Genomic DNA, 20,592 nt, shown 5'->3' on the forward strand with positions numbered 1-20,592 from the left:
AGCAATTTGATAACTGGATCAACATGGTTTTCCACATAAACAAAACATAGACCTGTGGAGATATAGGATGTGGGTTGTTGGCTTCTCATGATTATCACCATGCAATAGTAGTTCCTTGGCAGAAGTATTTTCTGTCTATCTTTGAGATGGTTTATGATTGAAACATGCAACAGAGCTCTATAGTAAGCAACCTGTACGGTCAACCAAATGTCTTTGTAATTTCATAATCCAAGAAGCTGTAATACTAAGATCTACACCACCTCAGTCAATAACAGAAGAGTTCTTCTCTTGTTTTGACAATATGAGAGAGAGTCATGGCTGCTACCACAGACATGCACAAACACCATTATTTATACTGCACTTCTGAGGTTGAGAACGGCCCATTCTTTGCACAAGGCAAACAGCCAACAACAACTGTCATAACAGAACGGTCTGATGAAACCTCATTAAAACACTGCTTTAAGATATGAGAAAGACGAGTCCAACAAAACAGCAAAGCAGACAAGGTAATGTCAGCAGTGTAATGTACAGGTAATAGTTGCTCTGTGGACACAAAGTATGTAAGCAAGCATGTACTAACAACCATCTAAAGACATGTACATACGACATCAAAAGATATCTGTACTTCCGAGATTATTTCTCCTCAATTCTGCTCAAAAACTAGTGATGGGGAAATTCGATACAGTTACATATCGGTTTATTGTTTTTGACGATATATCGTACTATGTCGTTTTGACAATATGCCAATATTATTTTTGCACTAGTTGGCTGTACCTGCACCAAATCTCCAGTATTTTTCCTTCTTAGCTTGTTCTCCATCTTCTTTTTAAATAGGGAGCCCATTTGTTTTCAGCACTTTTATTTCCATGACTGATCAAAACTTTTCTCATGGCCCTCTCTCATCTCTATGCAGCAGACATACAGTATGGTGAGCAATATGTTTGGAACATCAAATCGCAATAAAATCCCAGTATCGAATCTCAATACATATAGAATCGTGAGAATCGCAATACATATTGCATCGGCACCTAAATATCGTGATAATAAGTATCGTGATAATATTGTATATTGAGTTCCCTGGCAATTCCTAGCCCTATCAAAACATTACGATCCAGTCTAAAGTGCTACAACTCCAAAAATCCCAAACTCACTAATCTCTCTTGAAAATGTTTTGCTGACTGTTCTGTAGGAGTCATATTCACTTAACTCATAAGCACATTACAGAAGGCTGAATGACAGCGAGGCAAAGCTCCCAGGCATAAATACCACAAGCCTTTAGTCCTTCTAACATCTTTTCTGCCCCTGCCACTCTCCTCTTCTCTCCCGTTCCCTCCTTCCCAGGCCACTTACCGGGCCGGGCTGCTCTCACAAACCAGAGTAGAAACCCCTCTCTGAGTCTAAGCACACACACCATCTTTCCCTCCTCCTGGCTCATGGAGAGGAGACTGGCTCTGTGAGGACAGGAATCCTGCTCTGGGACTGACTGGGACACTGCATGCCGTGCCTCTGCCTCACCTCAAACCTAAACCTGAACCAGTGTGCTGCTGCCTAACCCCTCAGTGGGAGCCAAGAAGAAACAGCATCCCGGGGGTGTGAAGAGGAGTGGAGGGAAAACAACCCCTCCCTCCCTCTCTCCTGTGTCATATTGACTGACTGACTGACATACCCCTACGTCCCTCCCACAGATCACAGCTAATGTGAAGGCTTTACTGTACTGCACCTCTGAGGTGAAAATAATGTACCAGTCTGGCTGTGGTCTCTTACCACACAGCCTAGTGTGACTGCTGCACTACTATTGGGACATTACACCTCAGTGTGAGATGGGCTGCATGTGCAGACAGGCAAGGGGCAGTGTGTGCCAAGCACGGGTCGATATTTCATTCACTGGCTGTAGGTTTCCACTTGGGAGAGACATGTGAGACATCTTTATGAGAAAATGAATAGGAATATGAATGCAATGTCATGTGATTTGTTGTAATGTCAAACTGCACTGTAGTCTACTTAATGTGCCGAAAAACAAAACGTCCTCCTCCTCTATCCAATGACCCTGTCATTGCAACACACACACACACACACACACACACACACACACACACACACACACACACACACACACACACACACACACACACACACACAGTCTTAAATGAGTCATCACCTCAGTACAATAACTTCCCAGAAAGGGGGATGATTACTTCATGAATATCAGTGGTCCAGGCTTTATCTTTTCAAAGGCTGCTGTAGTGAATGCTTCATTTCTGGGATGTGAATCAATATGATTAATCAACCACTGTACTGCTTCAGTCCTTTGATGGTGTAACAGGAAATAGAGAGATTAGAATAACAGCAGCAGCAGAAATAGTCCTTTGAGTCTCTCAGCAGGGACTGAAGGCCTTACACTATCAGGTAAAACTACTGCAGAAACACTGACTGTGAAATATTCAATCTCTGGAAAAGACACCGGTCTGATACGGCCAATAGAGGACATGATAGATTGGTTGATTGATAGATTGATCGATATTAACTTTATTGACATGGGGGCCACTTACGTCGATGGCGTCCCTCTCGAAGATGCGTAGCTGCAGGAAGAGTTCCAGTTTGATCTTCCTCTCCTGAAACAGGTCTTCCATCTGAGCCTGGGCCTCGTCCAGCTGCTGTAGGACACTCTGGATGTGGGCCATGGAGCTGTTGTGGGGAGTCTTGTTACTGGAGATAGCAGAGTCCCTGTGTGGAGGCCAGAGTCAGAGGTTAGATAGGTCAACACACACATTAAATACACTCCTTTCAACATCATGAATGACATGTAACATGGTAGGTGGTGGAACAGCTAGCAGAGTTGAATTATGTGTTAGACGGCATGCTCTTAGAAGCTTCAAATGCACCTCTGTTGCCAGTTAGTAGTGTGCAGTGCTGCTATCAATGTCTCTTAATGGGGACAATAATACTGTTCTACAATGCTGCACAGTTCTAAATAAACTACCTTTATTACTTGGTAAATTAGCTCAGATCTACAAAAGTAGAGGGGGTAGCATATTTCTATGGCGGGTAGGGGCTAGAAGGGATGGATTTAGGATGAGTGCTCTGTGAGCTACCTGAGCTGCTGGATGAGGTCCTCTCCCTCCTTGATGACGTTGACAGTGGCCTGCAGGGTGGTCTGTTGCTGCTGGCCGAAGCGTTTGATCAGGTCCTGCACCGCCTCCACAGACTCAGCATACACGTCGTCCAGCAGCTCCTTCTGCAGCTCCTCCAACCACGTCCACAGCTGCATGGGCACACAGTGACAGACAGCCCAGGCGGCCAACCAGAAATACAGTAAGAGGTCTGCCGGCCAATCACACGAGAGCAACTTGTTATGCTACAAACACACTAGAACGGTAAAGGAGATGACTGCTATCACACAGAGAGGCAGGTAAAGATGGACAAATGAAAAGCAGAGGAGAGAGGGAGAGAAAGAGGAGTGAAGGAGGGAGCTGCATTGAGTCATTGTGGCAGGATTAACTATCTGGTTATATTGGCATGGTGGCCCAAACCAAAGCACCCGCACCAGCATGTTGGACCCTCCCTGCCCAATCTACTACCCACCGCTTTTTTTTCAGTGCATCCCAAATGGCACCCTATTCCCTATATAGTGCACTACTTCTGACCAGCTCCCGTAGGGCCCTTTTCAAAATAAGTGTGCTATGTAGGGAATAGTATGCCATTTGAGACCAAAAATGTGTTTTGTTCCAGTTCATACAGCTCTATTTTTCCATAATAACACACAAGGACAGGCAAACACAACACAGGCTAAGAACAGAGGAGGAGAGTTGGAACAGGACCTAATCCACCTCTATACAACAGATGGGTATTATTACACCATATGGACGGATAAAAGAAATGATGAATTCATATGAATATCAGGTCACCACCAACCAGTGTGTGAGTCATGTACTGTAAAGATGATATCAATGTCAGCACACAGAGTAAAGTACAGCGCACTGGCACAGAACCTTTACAGAAAGGTTAATGCTGTTCATTTAATGCCTAAACGAATGACACTGATTGAAACAACACAGATTGCAAATTAACGTTCTCATAAAAACTTAATGTTGTTTTTAGAAGACTACAGTGAAGCACCACCTCTATAGGTAAACCTGCCACCTCCATCTCAGCCACAACATTGAACAATGGGAAGAAACACTCATTCCAAAGGTCTGCCTTCTTACAAGGGAAACCTTTCAAACACAACACACGTAATCTTCACCACAAATGAAGGCATGAAAATTACAGCTTTGAATAGAAGGCATTTCAGAAACAGAACAGCTTAAATTGTGGCAATAGCTCGAGGCTCTAGTCTAGTGGAAGAGAGTAGAGGGGGAGGAAGGCACTGTGTTTAGGCTGTTGGAAATGTGTGTTACGCTCAGGAAAAGATGCCTATATGTCAGTGTCAGAGTCACTTTGGGCAGCACATCCGCTGACACATCATTAAGTGATGATGCCCGAGAATACGGTGTTTGGAGGATATATCGGCACAGGTGTTGTTAGAGTGCCGGCAAACTGTGCCAATTTATCCTCCAAACACCGGCTTCGAGGGCATTATCACTTTTATATTACAGGTTACCAACATATACAAATAATGATTTACATATTTGAATTAAAATGTTATTTTGATGAATTTATTCATACTATTTCATCCTTCCACAAGATACAAATCCAGGGTTGCTACCCAAGCTGGCTGGTCGTTCGTTCTATTGGTTCGGTTGCCAGAGACGCAACCCACTCTTAAGGATCCGCCCCTTTTTTCAATTTTCGCCTAAAATGACATACCCAAATCTAACTACCTGTAGCTCAGGCCCTGAAGCAAGGATATGCATTTTCTTGGTACCATTTGAAAGGAAACACTTTGAAGTCTGTGGAAATGTGAAAGGAATGTAGGAGAATATAACACAAAAAAACTGTTCTTTTGTATTTTTTTGGTAGCATCATCTTTGAAATGCAAGAGAAAGGCCATAGTGTATTATTCCAGCCCAGTTGCAATTTAGATTTTGGCCACTAGATGGCAGCAGTGCATGTGCAAAGTTTTACACTGATCCAATGAACCATTGCATTTCTGTTAAAGATTTTGTATCAAGACTGCCCGAATGTGCCTAATTTGTTTATTAACCTCTCTAGGGTAGGGGGCAGTATTTTCACGTCCGGATAAAAAAACGTACCCGATTTAAACTGGTTACTACTCTTTTCCAGAAACGAGAATATGCATATAATTGGTAGATTTGGATAGAAAACACTCTAAAGTTTATAAAACTGAATGGTGTCTGTGAGTATAACAGAACTCATATGGCAGGCCAAAACCTGAGAAGATTCCATACAGGAAGTGCCCTCTCTGACCATTTATTGTGCTTCTGTGGCATCTCTGTCGAAAATACAGCATCTCTGCTGTAACATGACAATTTCTAAGGCTCCCATAGGCTCTCTGAAGGCGCCAGAAAGTGGAATGAGATCTCTGCTGTCTCTGGGCTAGGTACAGGAGCGCTGTTTGTGAGTGGTCAGGCTGGTGGCTCAGAGATAGGAGATGCGCGGCCCCGAGAAGTGGCCATGTTTTTCTTTCAGCCTTTGAATGAAAACAACGTCGCCCGGTTGGAATATTATTGCTATTTTACGAGAAAAAATAGCATAAAAATTGATTTTAAACAGCGTTTGACATGCTTCTAAGTACGGTAATGGAATATTTTGAATTTTTTTGTCACGACATGCGTCCGCGCGTCACCCTTCGAATAGGGACCTGAACGCACGGACAAAACGGAGGATATTTGAACATAACTATGGATTATTTTGAACCAAAACAACATTTGTGGTTGAAGTAGAAGTCCTGGGAGTGCATTCTGACGAAGAACAGCAAAGGTAATCCAATTTTTCTACTAGTAATTCTGAGTTTACTGAGCCTCGATGTTGGCGAGTGTCTGTTTAGCTAGCCTTGATGGCCAAGCTATCTACTCAGAAAATTGCAAAATGTGCTTTTGCCGAAAAGCTATTTTAAAATCTGACACCGCGATTGCATAAAGGAGTTCTGTATCTATAATTCTTTAAATAATTGTTATGTATTTTGTAAACGTTTATCAAGAGTAATTTAGTAAATTCACTGGACGTTTTCGGTGTGTATGCTAGTTCTGAACGTCACATGCTAATGTAAAAAGCTGGTTTTTGATATAAATATGAACTTGATTGAACAAAACATGCATGTATTGTATAACATAATGTCCTAGGAGTGTCATCTGATGAAGATCATTAAAGATTAGTGCTGCATTTAGCTGTGTTTTGGGTATTTGTGATGCATGCTAGTTGCTTGAAAAATGGCTGTGTGATTATTTCTGGCTGGGTACTCTCCTAACATAATCTAATGTTTTGCTTTCGCTTTCGCTTACCCGAGAGAGGTTAATAACTTTTCATGTTCAAAATTCTGCACTCTCATCAAACAATAGCATGGTATTCTTTCACTGTAATAGCTACTGTAAATTGGACAGTGCAGTTAGATTAACAAGAATTTAAGCTTTCTGCCAATAGCAGATATGTCGATGTCCTGGGAAATGTTCTTGTTACTTATAACCTCATGCAAATCACATTAGCCTACATTAGGTCAACCGCCACGTGGACGGGACACCGATCCCAAAGAAGTTTTAAGTCTTTTTGTTCTGTATCCATGGACGCGACCCAGTCGTTTGTTCTAAACGTTCCATTGCCATACTGGCTGGCAACATTCTTATGCCTTGCTTGCTAGCTAGCCAATAACGGCTAACTTACAGTCACATCACACAGTGCAGCCAGAATAACAACAAAGTAGCTGCATTTGCATTTGTTTAAGCTATTTCCTAGTGACATTTATTTGGACACATCCATAACAATGAGCTAATGAGTGTGGTGTCGGAGTGTGGTGTCAGGAAAATAACCTCACACTCAATGTCAACAAAACAAAGGAGATGATCGTTTTATTCAGGAAACAGCAGAGGGAGCACCCCCCTATCCACATCGACTGGACAGTAGTGGAGAAGGTGGAAAGGTTTAAGTAACTCGGCGTACACATCACAGACAAACTGAAATGGTCCACCCACACAGACAGTGTGGTGAAGAAGGCACAACAGCTCCTCTTCAACGTCAGGAGGCTGAAGAAATGTGGCTTGTCACCCAAAACACTCACAAACTTTTACAGATGCACAATCGAGAGTATCCTGTCGGGCTGTATCACCGCCTGGTACGGCAACTGCTCCGCCCACAACAGTAAGGCTCTCCAGAGGGTAGTGAGGTCTGCACAACACATCACTGGGAGCAAACTACCTGCCCTCCAGGACACCTACACCACCCGATGTCACAGAAGGCCAAAAAGATCATCAAGGACAACGACCACCCGAGCCACTGCCAGTTCACCCCACTATCATCCAGAAGGCGAGGTCAGTACAGGTGCATCAAAGCTGGAACCGAGAGGCTGAAAAACAGCTTCTATTTCAAGGCCATCATACTGTTAAACAGCCATCACTAACATTGAGTGGCTGCTGCCAACATACTGACTCAAATCTCTAGCCACTTTAATAATTAAAAATTGGATGTAATAAATATATCACTAGTCACTTTAAACAATTACACTTTATATAATGTTTACATACCCTACATCACTCGTCTCATATGTATATACTGTACTCTATACCATCTACTGCATCTTGCCTATGCCGCACAGCCATCGCTCATCCATATATTTATATGTACATATTCTTATTCATTCCATTACACTTGTGTATGTATATAAGGTAGTTGTTGTGAAATTGTTAGATTACTTGTTAGATATTACTGCACAGTCGGAACTAGAAGCACAAGCATTTTGCTACACTCACATTAACATCTGCTAACCATGAGTATGTGACCAATACAATTTGATTTGATTTGATTTGATGGTGTGTGATTTCACCTAGCATAGAAGGTGTGCTCTCTCGTCAGGACACTGTTGTTCAGAGGAGCTAGCCTACAACACAGCTAACACAATCCCTTCAAACTGAAGCTGGAAAGACTGCAAAGTTGCTGCACTTCATTTCGTTTGACCTGTTTTCTATTGATATTTCTTTGTATATGTCCATACAATTTATGCCGATTCATGATTTCGACTGTCTGAAAAAAGTTGCCTGTCTGTCTCATCCCAACACTCGACTCCCGACACCTTCATTACTATGTGACAGTAGGAGATCGAATTTCAAAATGTAAACAATGTTGCAAATGTCGGAGAGACATACAACAAGATTTATACAAATCTCCTCTGTTGAAAACTAAATGTTAGTATAAAAGAAATGTGAGATAATGTCTAGATGCTTTTTATAGTGGAGATCAATTTAATAAATTGCCTGGCTGGGCTGATGAGACAGTGGATTGCGCAGTCAGATGGAACAGAGTAATTAGGCATTTTATCGTAATAGATTTAGCCGGTGGTCTTATGGAAAAGACACTGGCTGGAATGCGGTTTTAACCAATCAGCATTCAGGATTAGACCCACCCGTTGTATAAATACAATATAATGCACGCAAGCACACACACTCACAATTCTACTCTTCAGTGTGTGGGCGGTGTGTTGTGTGTCAGTAGTGATGTAATAAATTCTTCATGCCACTAAACTCCTGTACCTCTTACTACCCTGGCTGGCTGTCATCTCTTTCACAACATTAACTGGGCTGTGGCGAGGGGGGAGGTTGAACTCCTTTAAAGGTTGAACTTAAACTTTCCTCAGGGTGAACAGGGGAGAACCCTCACACAGCCCTACCATGAGAACATCTACACCAGATGTCATTACCACCTCCAGAGGGGTATCAATATTACAACAGCTAGCTGGCAGGTCTCAATACACACAACTTTCTTTAATAGTTAAAAGGGTTTAAAGTCATTTCACACTCAGATTCGTGCAATTTAGTAGACTCTGAGCCATAGCCCTGACTAGAGACATACTATAGATCGAATACAACAATAACTTTCATTAGTACAGTTTTTTCAACAAGTACAGATCTACTGTATAAGCCTATAAGGGGACCCAGGCTCGTACCTCTTTGACGTGAGTATGGAAGGCCACAGACATGTCCAGGAGGACCTTACGTTGCTCCACGCGACGTACAAAGTCCTGGATGCGGTCCTCTAGCTGGTGGGCTGCCTGGTAAATCTCCTCTGGATCACATTCTCCTGTCTGGGCCAGCTGCTCTGCTGCCTCCAGCAGCTTGTCAGCGTTAGTATAGGTGTTCTGGACAGGGGGACATTAGAAGAGACATTATGTGGACTGCCACATTACAGGTAATTATAAACTCAGCAAAAAAGGAACGTCCCTTTTTCAGGACCCTGTCTTTCAAAGATAATTCGTAAAAATCCAAATACCTTCACAGATAGATCTTCATTGTAAAGGGTTTAAACACTGTTTCCCATGCATAAACAATTAATGAACATGCACCTGTGGAGCGGTTGTTAAGACACTAACAACTTACAGACGGTAGGCAATTAAGGTCACAGTTATGAAAACCTAGGACAGTTAAGAAGCCTTTCTACTGACTCTGAAAAACACTAAAAGAAAGATGCCCAGGGTCCCTGCTCATCTGCGTGAACATGCCTTAGGCATGCAGCAAGGAGGCATGAGGACTGCAGATGTGGCCAGGGCAATAAATTGCAATGTCCGTACTGTGAGACGCCTAAGACAGTGCTACAGGGAGACAGGACGGACAGCTGATCGGCCTCGCAGTGGCAGACCACGTGTAACAACACTTGCACAGGATCGGTATGTCCAAACATCACACCTGCGGGACAGGTACAGGATGGCAACAACAACTGCTCGAGTTACACCAGGAACGTACAATCCCTCCATCAGTGCTCAGACTGTCCGCAATAGGCTGAGAGAGGCTGGACTGAAGGCTTGTAGGCCTGTTGTAAGGCAGGTCCTCACCAGACATCACCGGCAACAACGTCACCTATGGGCACAAACCCACCGTCGCTGGACCAGGCAGGACTGGCAAAAAGTGCTCTTCGCTGATGAGTTGCGGTTTTGTCTCAACCGGGGGTGATGGTCAGATTCGCGTTTATCGTCGAAAGAATGAGTGTTACACCGAGGCCTGTACTCTGGAGCGGGATCGATTTGGAGGTGGAGGGTCCGTCATGGTCTGCGGCGGTGTGTCACAGCATCATCGGACTGAGCTTGTTGTCATTGCAGGCAATCTCAATGCTGTGCGTTAACAGGGAAGACATCCTCCTCCCTCATGTGGTACCCTTCCTGCAGGCTCATCCTGACATGACCCTCCAGCATGACAATGCCACCAGCCATACTGCTTGTTCTGTGCGTGATTTCCTGCAAGACAGGAATCTCAGTGTTCTGCCATGGCCAGCGAAGAGCCAGGATCTCAATCCCATTGAGCACGTCTGGGACCTGTTTGATCGGAGGGTGAGGGCTAGGGCCATTCCCCACCAGAAATGTCCGGGAACTTGCAGGTGTCTTGGTGGAAGAGTGGGGTAACATCTCACTGCAAGAACTGGCAAATCTGGTGCAGTCCACGAGGAGGAGATGCACTGCAGTACTTAATGCAGCTGGTGGCCACACCAGATAGTGACTGTTACTTGTGATTTTGACCCCCCCTTTGTTCAGGGACACATTATTCCATTTCTGTTAGTCACATGTCTGTGGAACTTGTTCAGGTTATGTCTCGGTTATTGAATCTTGTTATGTTCACAGAAATATTTACAGTTTGCTGAAAATAAACGCAGTTGACAGTGAGAGGACGTTTCTTTTTTTGGTGAGTTAATGAACATATGGCTAATAATATATAAAGGAATAAGTTCACAAACTATAATACTATTTTTCTGTGTGTGTGTGTCCCAGCTTACTTGGGCCACCTCCTCAAAGTCCTCATGTCTCTTCTGCAGGGCCCGAGCTCTGTGTAGGGACTTCCCCACTCCTGTATGCTTACTGAGGAAGGCTTCACCATGGTTCTCTATCCAGTCCAGCACCTGCACACACACACACACACACACACACACACACACACACACACACACACACACACACACACACACACACACACACACACACACACACACACACACACACACACACACACACACACACACACACACACACACACACACACACACACACACACACACACACACACGGGCAAGAGAGTGAGAGACTGAAATACCCCCGGTACAGAGAGGGTTTGCCAGAGCCCTGTCTAATAAAGGCTGTTATTAGGACACTAGAGTGATATAGCACATGCTCGATCACAACATCTGTGTACAGTGATAGGCCTTAGAATAGTCGCTACTTGGAATCAGATATGTTGAGCGTTTGATTGAGCCTGCCTGGCTACAATGGAACCAATTAAATAGGCTAGTCCCAAAATTGCACACCCAGCACTGCATGCAGGCTCAATTAAATGCTTGAAGCATTTGCAAGAAAACAGATACTATTTGAACCCAGGTGTGGTGACTACTACCCTATGAACAGGGATGTTATTGGTATGTATGTGCTGATCTGATGTGCTGCGCCACAAGGGGGAGCTTTGGGACTTTTAGCTTGACAAACTGTGTCTGGGACAGCTCTATAGATGGCCCTGTTCTGTCCAAGGCTACTGCCATAACATAATGCCTTCCCAGTTCAGACCCACCCTCTACCCTCTGCTCTGCATCACTGTGCCAAGTCTGGGCCTGCGTCTCAAATGGCCCCCTATTCCTAGTCCATAAGGTTTTGGTCAAAAGTAGTGCACTATATAGGGAATAGGGTGTCATTTGGGACACAGCCTGGTACTTTTAATAAGGAAACATGGATGAAGAAATCCATAATCCACTACAGACCAACGTGTCAGCCTTTCTATGGACTGTGATAATATATCTCAGTTAATAACGGCCTTATTATTTATTGAACAGATGGGTCGCCAGCTGCCTCATCTCACTATTATTGCTGAATAGAAGAATAAACAGGATTTTGATTGTGGTTTTTCAAGGTCTCTCCTCTTAGAGCGAATCATTCTATGGGACATATGGAACACGCAACACATTATGTGGCAGTAAATTGGATTACCATGGCAACTAGTACATATCAGGAGAGAGAGAGAAACAGAGAGAGAGATACAGAGAATAGCGAGCATGTCCACAGGGCACAGAGAAGTAGAAACCAGCTCAGTCCTAATCACAAGGGTCTGTCAGCCCCTCACACAGATATGTTTTCACTCAGAAACCCCCAGGAGCCACTGAAAACACTTTGAAGAAAGTGGAGATGGATAAATGTACCCCGCAAAATTACAACACAGTTCTCTTTAGTTTTGAACATGCATGAAAATCAGGTTTTATATGAATAAAACACTACAATAAGTATAGTGGTCTCTGACAATGATGGTAAGGTGTCTGTGTATTATGCATTCTGTATGTTCGTTTGTGTGTGAGGTGTGTGTGTGGTGTATGTGTTGTGTGTGTGTGTGTGTGGTGTATGTGTTGTTGTGTGTGTGTGGTGTATGTGTTGTTGTGTGTGTGTGGTGTATGTGTTGTTGTGTGTGTGTGGTGTATGTGTTGTTGTGTATGTGTTGTTGTGTGTGTGTGGTGTATGTGTTGTTGTGTGTGTGTGTGTGTGGTGTATGTGTTGTTGTGTGTGTGTGTGTGTGTGTGGTGTATGTGTTGTTGTGTGTGTGTGGTGTATGTGTTGTTGTGTGTGTGTGTGTGTGGTGTATGTGTTGTTGTGTGTGTGTGGTGTATGTGTTGTTGTGTGTGTGTGTGTGTGGTGTATGTGTTGTTGTGTGTGTGTGTGTGTGGTGTATGTGTTGTTGTGTGTGTGTGTGTGTGGTGTATGTGTTGTTGTGTGTGTGTGTGTGTGGTGTATGTGTTGTTGTGTGTGTGTGTGTGTGGTGTATGTGTTGTTGTGTGTGTGTGTGTGTGGTGTATGTGTTGTTGTGTGTGTGTGTGTGTGTGGTGTATGTGTGTGTGTGTGTGGTGTATGTGTTGTTGTGTGTGTGTGTGTGTGGTGTATGTGTTGTTGTGTGTGTGTGTGTGTGGTGTATGTGTTGTTGTGTGTGTGTGTGTCTGTGTGTGTGTGTGTGTGTGTAAGGTGTGAGTGTGTATGTGTTGTTGTGTGTGTGTGTGTGTGTGTGAGGTGTATGTGTTGTTGTGTGTGTGTGTGTGGTGTATGTGTTGTTGTGTGTGTGTGTGTGTGCCTGCGTCTTCCTCAGCGTGTGTACCTGCTGGACGTCCTGTTGGAAGACACAGAGCTGCAGGCGCTGGTGCAGCCGGACCTTGCGGTGTTGCCAGATGTTTTCCAGTTGTCTCTGGTGGTGTAGCACCTCGTGGATGATGTCCAGTACGTGGTGCACCGCCTTGGAGTAGTTGGCCGAGGCCGTCAGCGAATCAGCACTGCCCGGGGTCAGGGGCCGCTGCAGCTTGTCCAATAGGGACTTCCCGTCTTGGCTCACCTGGAGAGGAAAGGAGAAGATAGGAGAGATCCCAGGTGAGGTGGGGAAAAGGTTGACAATGAACTTTGAAAACACAACTGAATTGGAATTATGCAGGATTTCTTTAGTGCATGTTGCAGATGCTATTTATTTTACTTTAAAGCACAAAAAGTGCTAATGACCGACTAGTCCCTAGAATGTTTAGTGACTGCAGGCCCCACAGTACCTCAGAGTAGGCAGTGGTGATGTGCTCATAGAGTCCTGTGTGATGGTGGATGGTGTCCTCCAAGTCCTGTAGCTCAGAGGGCAGGTCTCCTTCTCCACACGCCTTACACCACGGCTCCACATTACCCATGTACTGGAGGAGACACACACACACACACACACACACACACACACACAATCACACATTATAATGGTAATCACAAGGGTGTGTGTACATGGTGGTGTGTGGTACAGAAAGTAAAGAGACCAAAACCTATAGAAGGTTAAAGGTATATTATGCTAATTCTAAACAGCACATTAGTTCTACTACTTGAACACTTTTCTATTTTAGAAGGATTAAATAACGTCATGACTACCTAAATGTACCACAGCATTTGTATGTGCAATCATTCTACCACAGTTCTAAAATACAAAAATGTGTACAGACCAAAAACAGGCATTGAAAAATACTTATACTTGTCCTCGTGTCTGTCTATGTGTTTATAACCCTCCCTCTCTGTCTCCGTCTGTCTGCCTCCCTTTCTGTCTGCCTGTCTGTCTGTCACGTATATCAGTCAACTACACATTCATGGCAGGGGACAAAAGCAACACATTGCCTTGCAGGCGGCCCTAGCTAGCATTATTATTAGCTCTGCATCATCCCAGCAGCGTACTACAATGCCATTAAGAGATAGGGACTATTTTCATCTGTTCCTGTGGGAGCTGGCCAGGGAGAGGAGGAGAGGAAAGTAGAACAGAAAGTAGATGCACTTCAGGAGAATAATGATACAAAACAAGTGATTATTCTAGAAATGGAGGGATGAAGATAAAAGACATAGGCATCATCTCATAAAAAAACGTCAGTGTGCGTCTCTCTCTCTCTCTCTCTTTGTGTTTCTCCTCAACCATCCCCCCCTTCGTCCCCAGACTGACAGAGAGGTCTCCGTTTACCACAGCTTCACTAGAACCATGGTAAAGAAACACAGACACACACGCGCACAGAACTCAAACTTAGCTTCACATGCCAACCGCACACAACCAAACATCAGATACGACACCTCCACATGAATCAGTTTGTAGGAAAACACATGACAACAACAAGTCCATACAGAAAATGGGCTTACAATACAGCCTCTACCAAAGCAGGGGAAGATTCAATCTATGGAGTAGCTTTAAATCCTTGGGGATAGTAGGGTACACAAACCTGTAGTCTATAACAATACCGCCCACCCTGCTACTCTGGACATCTGGTTTCAACCTGACCTCATGCACTACAATAGAGGTGAAGAGAGAAGAAGGCAGAGAGGGAGGAGGAGAAAGGAAGACAGAAGGGAAGAAAAAGCTTAAGTGATGAAAGACAGAGAAAGGAGGGGGAGCAAATCGAGGCAGAGAGAGGTAAAGAGAGAGGAAAATAACAAGAGTGTGGGTCTCTGTAGGAGCACACCGCTGGAACAGGTACTAGAGGGTCAGAGTGTTTTGGCCCTTTCCTGTTCAATCTGGAAAATCCCAATGTGTGTGTGCGAGTGTTGTTGTTGTGTGTGTGTGTGTGTGTAAGTGTGTGTGTGCTTCCTCCTCACCTGGTCAACCTTCAGGTGGAAGGCAGCAGACATCTCCAGTAGGGTGGAGCGTTCGTCCAAGGCAGCAGCGAAGGCCTTCCACTCCTGCTCCAACTGACCTGAGATCTGCTGGATCTGCTGCGACGCGTAGTGACCAGACTCCAACAGCCGGTTCCCCACAGACATGATGCGGTTGATATTTACATAGACATTCTGGAAGGAGAGTGGAGGAGACATATTAGATATTCTGGAAGGAGAGTGGAGGAGACATATTAGACATTCTGGAAGGAGAGTGGAGGAGACATATTAGATATTCTGGAAGGAGAGTGGAAGAGACATATTAGACATTCTGGAAGGAGAGTGGAGGAGACATATTAGATATTCTGTAAGAGTGGAGAAGACATGACAAGGTTAATAGTTACACAGACATTCTGTAAGGAGAGGGAGGGGACATGACAGACATTCTGTAAGGAGAGGGAGGGGACATGATAGACATTCTGTAAGGAGAGGGAGGGGACATGACAGACATTCTGTAAGGAGAGGGAGGGGACATGACAGACATTCTGTAAGGAGAGGGAGGGGACATGACAGACATTCTGTAAGGAGAGGGAGGGGACATGATAGACATTCTGTAAGGAGAGGGAGGGGACATGATAGACATTCTGTAAGGAGAGGGAGGGGACATGATAGACATTCTGTAAGGAGAGGGAGGGGACATGATAGACATTCTGTAAGGAGAGGGAGGGGACATGATAGACATTCTGTAAGGAGAGGGAGGGGACATGATAGACATTCTGTAAGGAGAGGGAGGGGAAATGATAGACATTCTGTAAGGAGAGGGAGGGGACATGATAGACATTCTATAAGGAGAGGGAGGGGACATGATAGACATTCTGTAAGGAGAGGGAGGGGACATGATAGACATTCTGTAAGGAGAGGGAGGGGACATGATAGACATTCTGTAAGGAGAGGGAGGGGACATGATAGACATTCTGTAAGGAGAGGGAGGGGACATGATAGACATTCTGTAAGGAGAGGGAGGGGACATGATAGACATTCTGTAAGGAGAGGGAGGGGACATGACAGACATTCTGTAAGGAGAGGGAGGGGACATGACATACATTCTGTAAGGAGAGGGAGGGGACATGACATACATTCTGTAAGGAGAGGGAGGGCACATGATAGACATTCTGTAAGGAGAGGGAGGGGACATGATAGACATTCTGTAAGGAGAGGGAGGGGACATGATAGACATTCTGTAAGGAGAGGGAGGGGACATGACAGAAATGCTGTAAGGAGAGGGAGGGGACATGATAGACATTCTGTAAGGAGAGGGAGGGGACATGACAGACATTCTGTAAGGAGAGGGAGGGGACATGATAGACATTCTGTAAGGAGAGGGAGGGGACATGATAGACATTCTGTAAGGAGAGGGAGGGGACATGACAGACATTCTGTAAGGAGAGGGAGGGGACATGACAGACATTCTGTAAGGAGAGGGAGGGGACATGATAGACATTCTGTAAGGAGAGGGAGGGGACATGATAGACATTCTGTAAGGAGAGGGAGGGGACATGACAGACATTCTGTAAGGAGAGGGGGGTAAAGTGTTACCAATATTTACATAGACAGAGGGAGGCAGGGAGGGAGGGGGGAAGGAGGGAGAAAGACAGAGATAGATCGAGTAGGAGAGACAGACAGACAGACAGACAGACAGACAGACAGACAGACAGACAGACAGACAGACAGACAGACAGACAGACAGACAGACAGACAGACAGACAGACAGACAGACAGACAGACAGACAGACAGACAGACAGAGTGACAGACAGAGTGACAGACAGACAGAGACGGAGGGCGACAGGGAGGGAGTCACAGACAGGCAGGAAGGGAGGAGGGAGGGAGGGAGACAGAGATGGGCGGTAGACAGACAAGCATAAAGACAGACAGAGACAGAGAGAGAAGTTGACAGAAACACAGACCGGCAGACAGACAGACAGACAGACAGACAGACAGACAGACAGACAGACAGACAGACAGACAGACAGACAGACAGACAGACAGACAGACAGACAGACAGACAGACAGACAGACAGAGTGAGGGAGGGTTAGAAAGACATAGATCAACACAGGGTGGTCCATGGCTACAGACCCAGCCACAGGAGTGCCTACATCCATAGTAAGGGCTTGGGAGGCTGGTGAGAAGTTAACACAGGACACACACAACACAACCTACTGTACACACACACAACCTACTGTACACACACACACACACACACACACACACACAACCCAGTCCAAATCAAACACAAACACCCAGAGAGACTATTACTTACTGAGAAGAGAACCCCTCCAGTCCAAACAAAAACACCAGCTAGACTCGGCCTCCACTCTCTTACGTGACAGTGAACAGAGGGGAGGTAAACTGTCAACAGAGGGGAGGTAAACTGAAACAGCCAATAAGGGGACTACTACCATAGTGCTAAGTGCCTGTGTTGTGAAACCAAACAAAGCTGCATCCTGTTGAGAAAATACATCGAATGGTCTAGCCAAAAATGTGTCCAGAATTGAGAATATCAGTGAAGTCAAAATAAAAAAATATTTTGCATTTTCAGTGAAGTAAAAAAACACTTGAGATTCATGGTAAATTACATGTTACAACATTTCAAAATGGTCACCCAACTGCTGAACCAACAAACACAGCCAATCAAAAGCTTAAGGAAGTGACTGTGAGTGTGCAGCTGATGCTAGTTATCCTGTGAAGCGTAGCGAGCGGAGCGGAGGTGCTATACCCGGGTGAGAGGAGGAAGTCCCTCTAGTCTGACCACATGTCCACATGCTTCCACTCAGCCAGCTCCAGCCAGTCCCGACGGACACCCACAACACTGTGTGTGGCTGGGTGGGGAGAAAGAAGGGGAGGTGAGGATAAGGGAGTGCATAGCAGGAGATCCACCCAGACAGAAAGGAGGTTCAGTCACGGGTCATGAGTTTCTCCCTCTCCTTTATCACCCATATCACAGTGATAATCACACAGGGCTTAAGGCTACACCGCTCACTGCCTGCCTGCTGCTCAAAACGGAACACTTTGGATGGGTTTGATTGTAGTAGTACAACTTCCAATCCAGAGAAAAGTGAATAGGGGGATCTAGTGTCTACAGTCACACACAGGCTGTGTTGTACTAAAACAGTGGTCATTACTTTCGAGTCCTACTGGATCTAGTACAGCTCAACAATGGCCAAGCTTCCCCTGCTTGAGAAGCCCTTTTAGTAGGCTTCCTCTTTCATGTGGTCAGAGCTACAACGTTATCCCAATGGTTTAATGAGGTGTTTATGGGAGACGAGCTCTCGCTGCCAGCTGTAGACACACACACACACACAGTTGATGAGCTCTCGCTGCCTGCTGTAGAGATCTACGGCATGCTGGGTAATTAGCGTCTGTCGGTTAAGGATCGATACCCTCCCTGGCGCTGTCAGCGTCATCCTACTACTCACACACCAAAACAACACCATGTCCCTTTCATTTTGGTCCACAATGCTGTTGTGGCAAGATAGACATAGATCAGCAAACACAAATTCATTATTCAGTTTTACATGCAGGACTGTTAGCATTCAATTACCCCTGGCTGAAACAATTACAGGTTTTTGTAGCCTGGTTTTTATCTAAATGAGAGGCTTTAATGAATCACACAGCACCGCAGTGTGCTCCGAAACAGAGGTGGGTGAATCCTCATTATACTAATCCATAGCAGGGGAATATCAATGGACCAATGTTCAACATCTCTGTCTGTCTGTAAACACTTTTTAAACTGATGAGAGTTGTGAACACCACAAGCGGACACACACAGGGCTGGGCTAGATAAAGACATCTGCCCTCCTGAAAAACGACAAACGCCTCTGACTCTGACGACATCTGTGAAGCATTAAAATGTGAGGCTAAATAACAGCCTCTCTTCACTACATGGCTTCATTCCTGGATGTAAACGACAGACAGCATGGTATCTTAGCCAGGGGGAGCTAGACAGAGCGCAGGCCTAATGTAAAACTCCTGGAGGACCCGGGTTAAAGGGAAAGTAAACACTGGGTCAGACCTCTGCATAGTATCCATTGACTGATCACATTACATACACCACCAAGGCTTACCCACACAGCAGCATACCACAGAACATTCCTCTGTCTCTCAAGCATCACATATACTGAGCACTTAGAGCAGGGAGGGTCCACTCCACAGAGGAAAATACTGGCACTTATACTGCTGTCACAAAGCCCATTTTTGCATGGCAAAGATATGAAGTGTGGCTGCTTTCCATCTCCACATCCCAGACTTGGGGAATTCAAAACAAATGCAATCAAGAGTTATTTGTCTACGCCACAGGGACTGGTCCGACACCGGGTGTATAGTGACACATGTGAACATGATAATGATAGTGTTTCCATTGTGTTTTCGGTGTAAACAAACAGGCAACATTACAGATAGGAGATAGGATCAGGATGGAACAGGAAGAACTAATCAATGAGACTGACACAGTAATGGAGGGCTTGGCATACGCCAATAACCCAAGTCTGCATCCCAAATGGCACTCTATTCCCTATATAGTGTACTACTTTTGTCCTGAGCCCACATGGCTCTAGTCATATGTAGTGCACTATGTAGGGAATAGGGTGCCATTTGGGACACAGACCTAGGCCCAGAGACTCTGAGAGGGTGAGGGAAGAGAATGTCTTGAACAGGAAGATCCTAGGGTTACTCGCTGGCATTCTCCAAAATGAGGAACACGACTGAAAGGCTATTTTTTATTTCATATTTACCTTGTTTTAATATTCACACAGAGAGGAGACGCTAGGAGACTAGGCCACAATGACATCACATGTCCATTCCAGCATTACCATTTCCATTATGTATTTCAAACAGGCTTCCATTCTGTCGCTCTCGGATTGCCATCTGCTTTTCTATTGAACTAGTTTTGAATTTCTGTCAATAGTCAAGGGCACGTTCCTCCCCAAAGGGAAACCATAGAGTGTAATGTCACAACACCCCCATAGGGGGCAGACCACCATCACATCTCCATACTTCCATTTGCATATTACAAATGACATAATCATAGATGATCATCATCAGCCCCAGCCTAAATGGCTGAACTCTAGTCTAGTTGGGGAATCGGGGATTTTGGGATATTTACTCAAGGTGGCAAAAAGCATATTTATCACAACAGTGAACACATTAACACATTGTGATTAATACTGCTGCTGTCCATGATGCTTTCATTGTGATTAATCTGCCCTTTCAAACACACGCACACACACACATTTTACCCTCACAGTATCATATTCAGCAACTAGCTCTACCTCCCAAATATGAGCCTGGTAGTCACACAGTCTTTCTAGTCAACAGGAAGCATGGCATCCTGGGGAAAAGGAG

General features: G+C 44.9%; 1 protein-coding gene across 5 annotated transcripts in view; it reads right to left on the bottom strand.

The window, feature by feature from the left end:
- LOC106605411 (triple functional domain protein) overlaps nt 1–20,592 on the bottom strand; it is a 134,776-nt gene that overhangs the window by 50,555 nt on the left and 63,629 nt on the right. For 4 of the 5 annotated variants that reach the window (XM_014201021.3, XM_014201019.3, XM_014201020.3 and 1 more), the window contains 7 exons: nt 15,197–15,388; nt 13,642–13,773; nt 13,206–13,436; nt 10,864–10,986; nt 9,050–9,241; nt 3,093–3,262; nt 2,550–2,724 (listed from right to left, as the gene is read on the bottom strand). In XM_014201021.3, the coding sequence (XP_014056496.1) occupies nt 2,550–2,724; nt 3,093–3,262; nt 9,050–9,241; nt 10,864–10,986; nt 13,206–13,436; nt 13,642–13,773; nt 15,197–15,388 (1,215 nt within the window). Of the gene's footprint in view, nt 1–2,549; nt 2,725–3,092; nt 3,263–9,049; nt 9,242–10,863; nt 10,987–13,205; nt 13,437–13,641; nt 13,774–15,196; nt 15,389–17,512; nt 17,715–20,592 lie in introns of those variants that run through there. The other variant, XM_045718543.2, reaches the window with a different exon arrangement.

This window comes from Salmo salar, chromosome 05 (genome assembly GCF_965601325.2).
Source record: "Salmo salar chromosome 05, fSalSal1, whole genome shotgun sequence".
NCBI classification, from domain to species: Eukaryota; Metazoa; Chordata; class Actinopteri; order Salmoniformes; family Salmonidae; genus Salmo; species Salmo salar.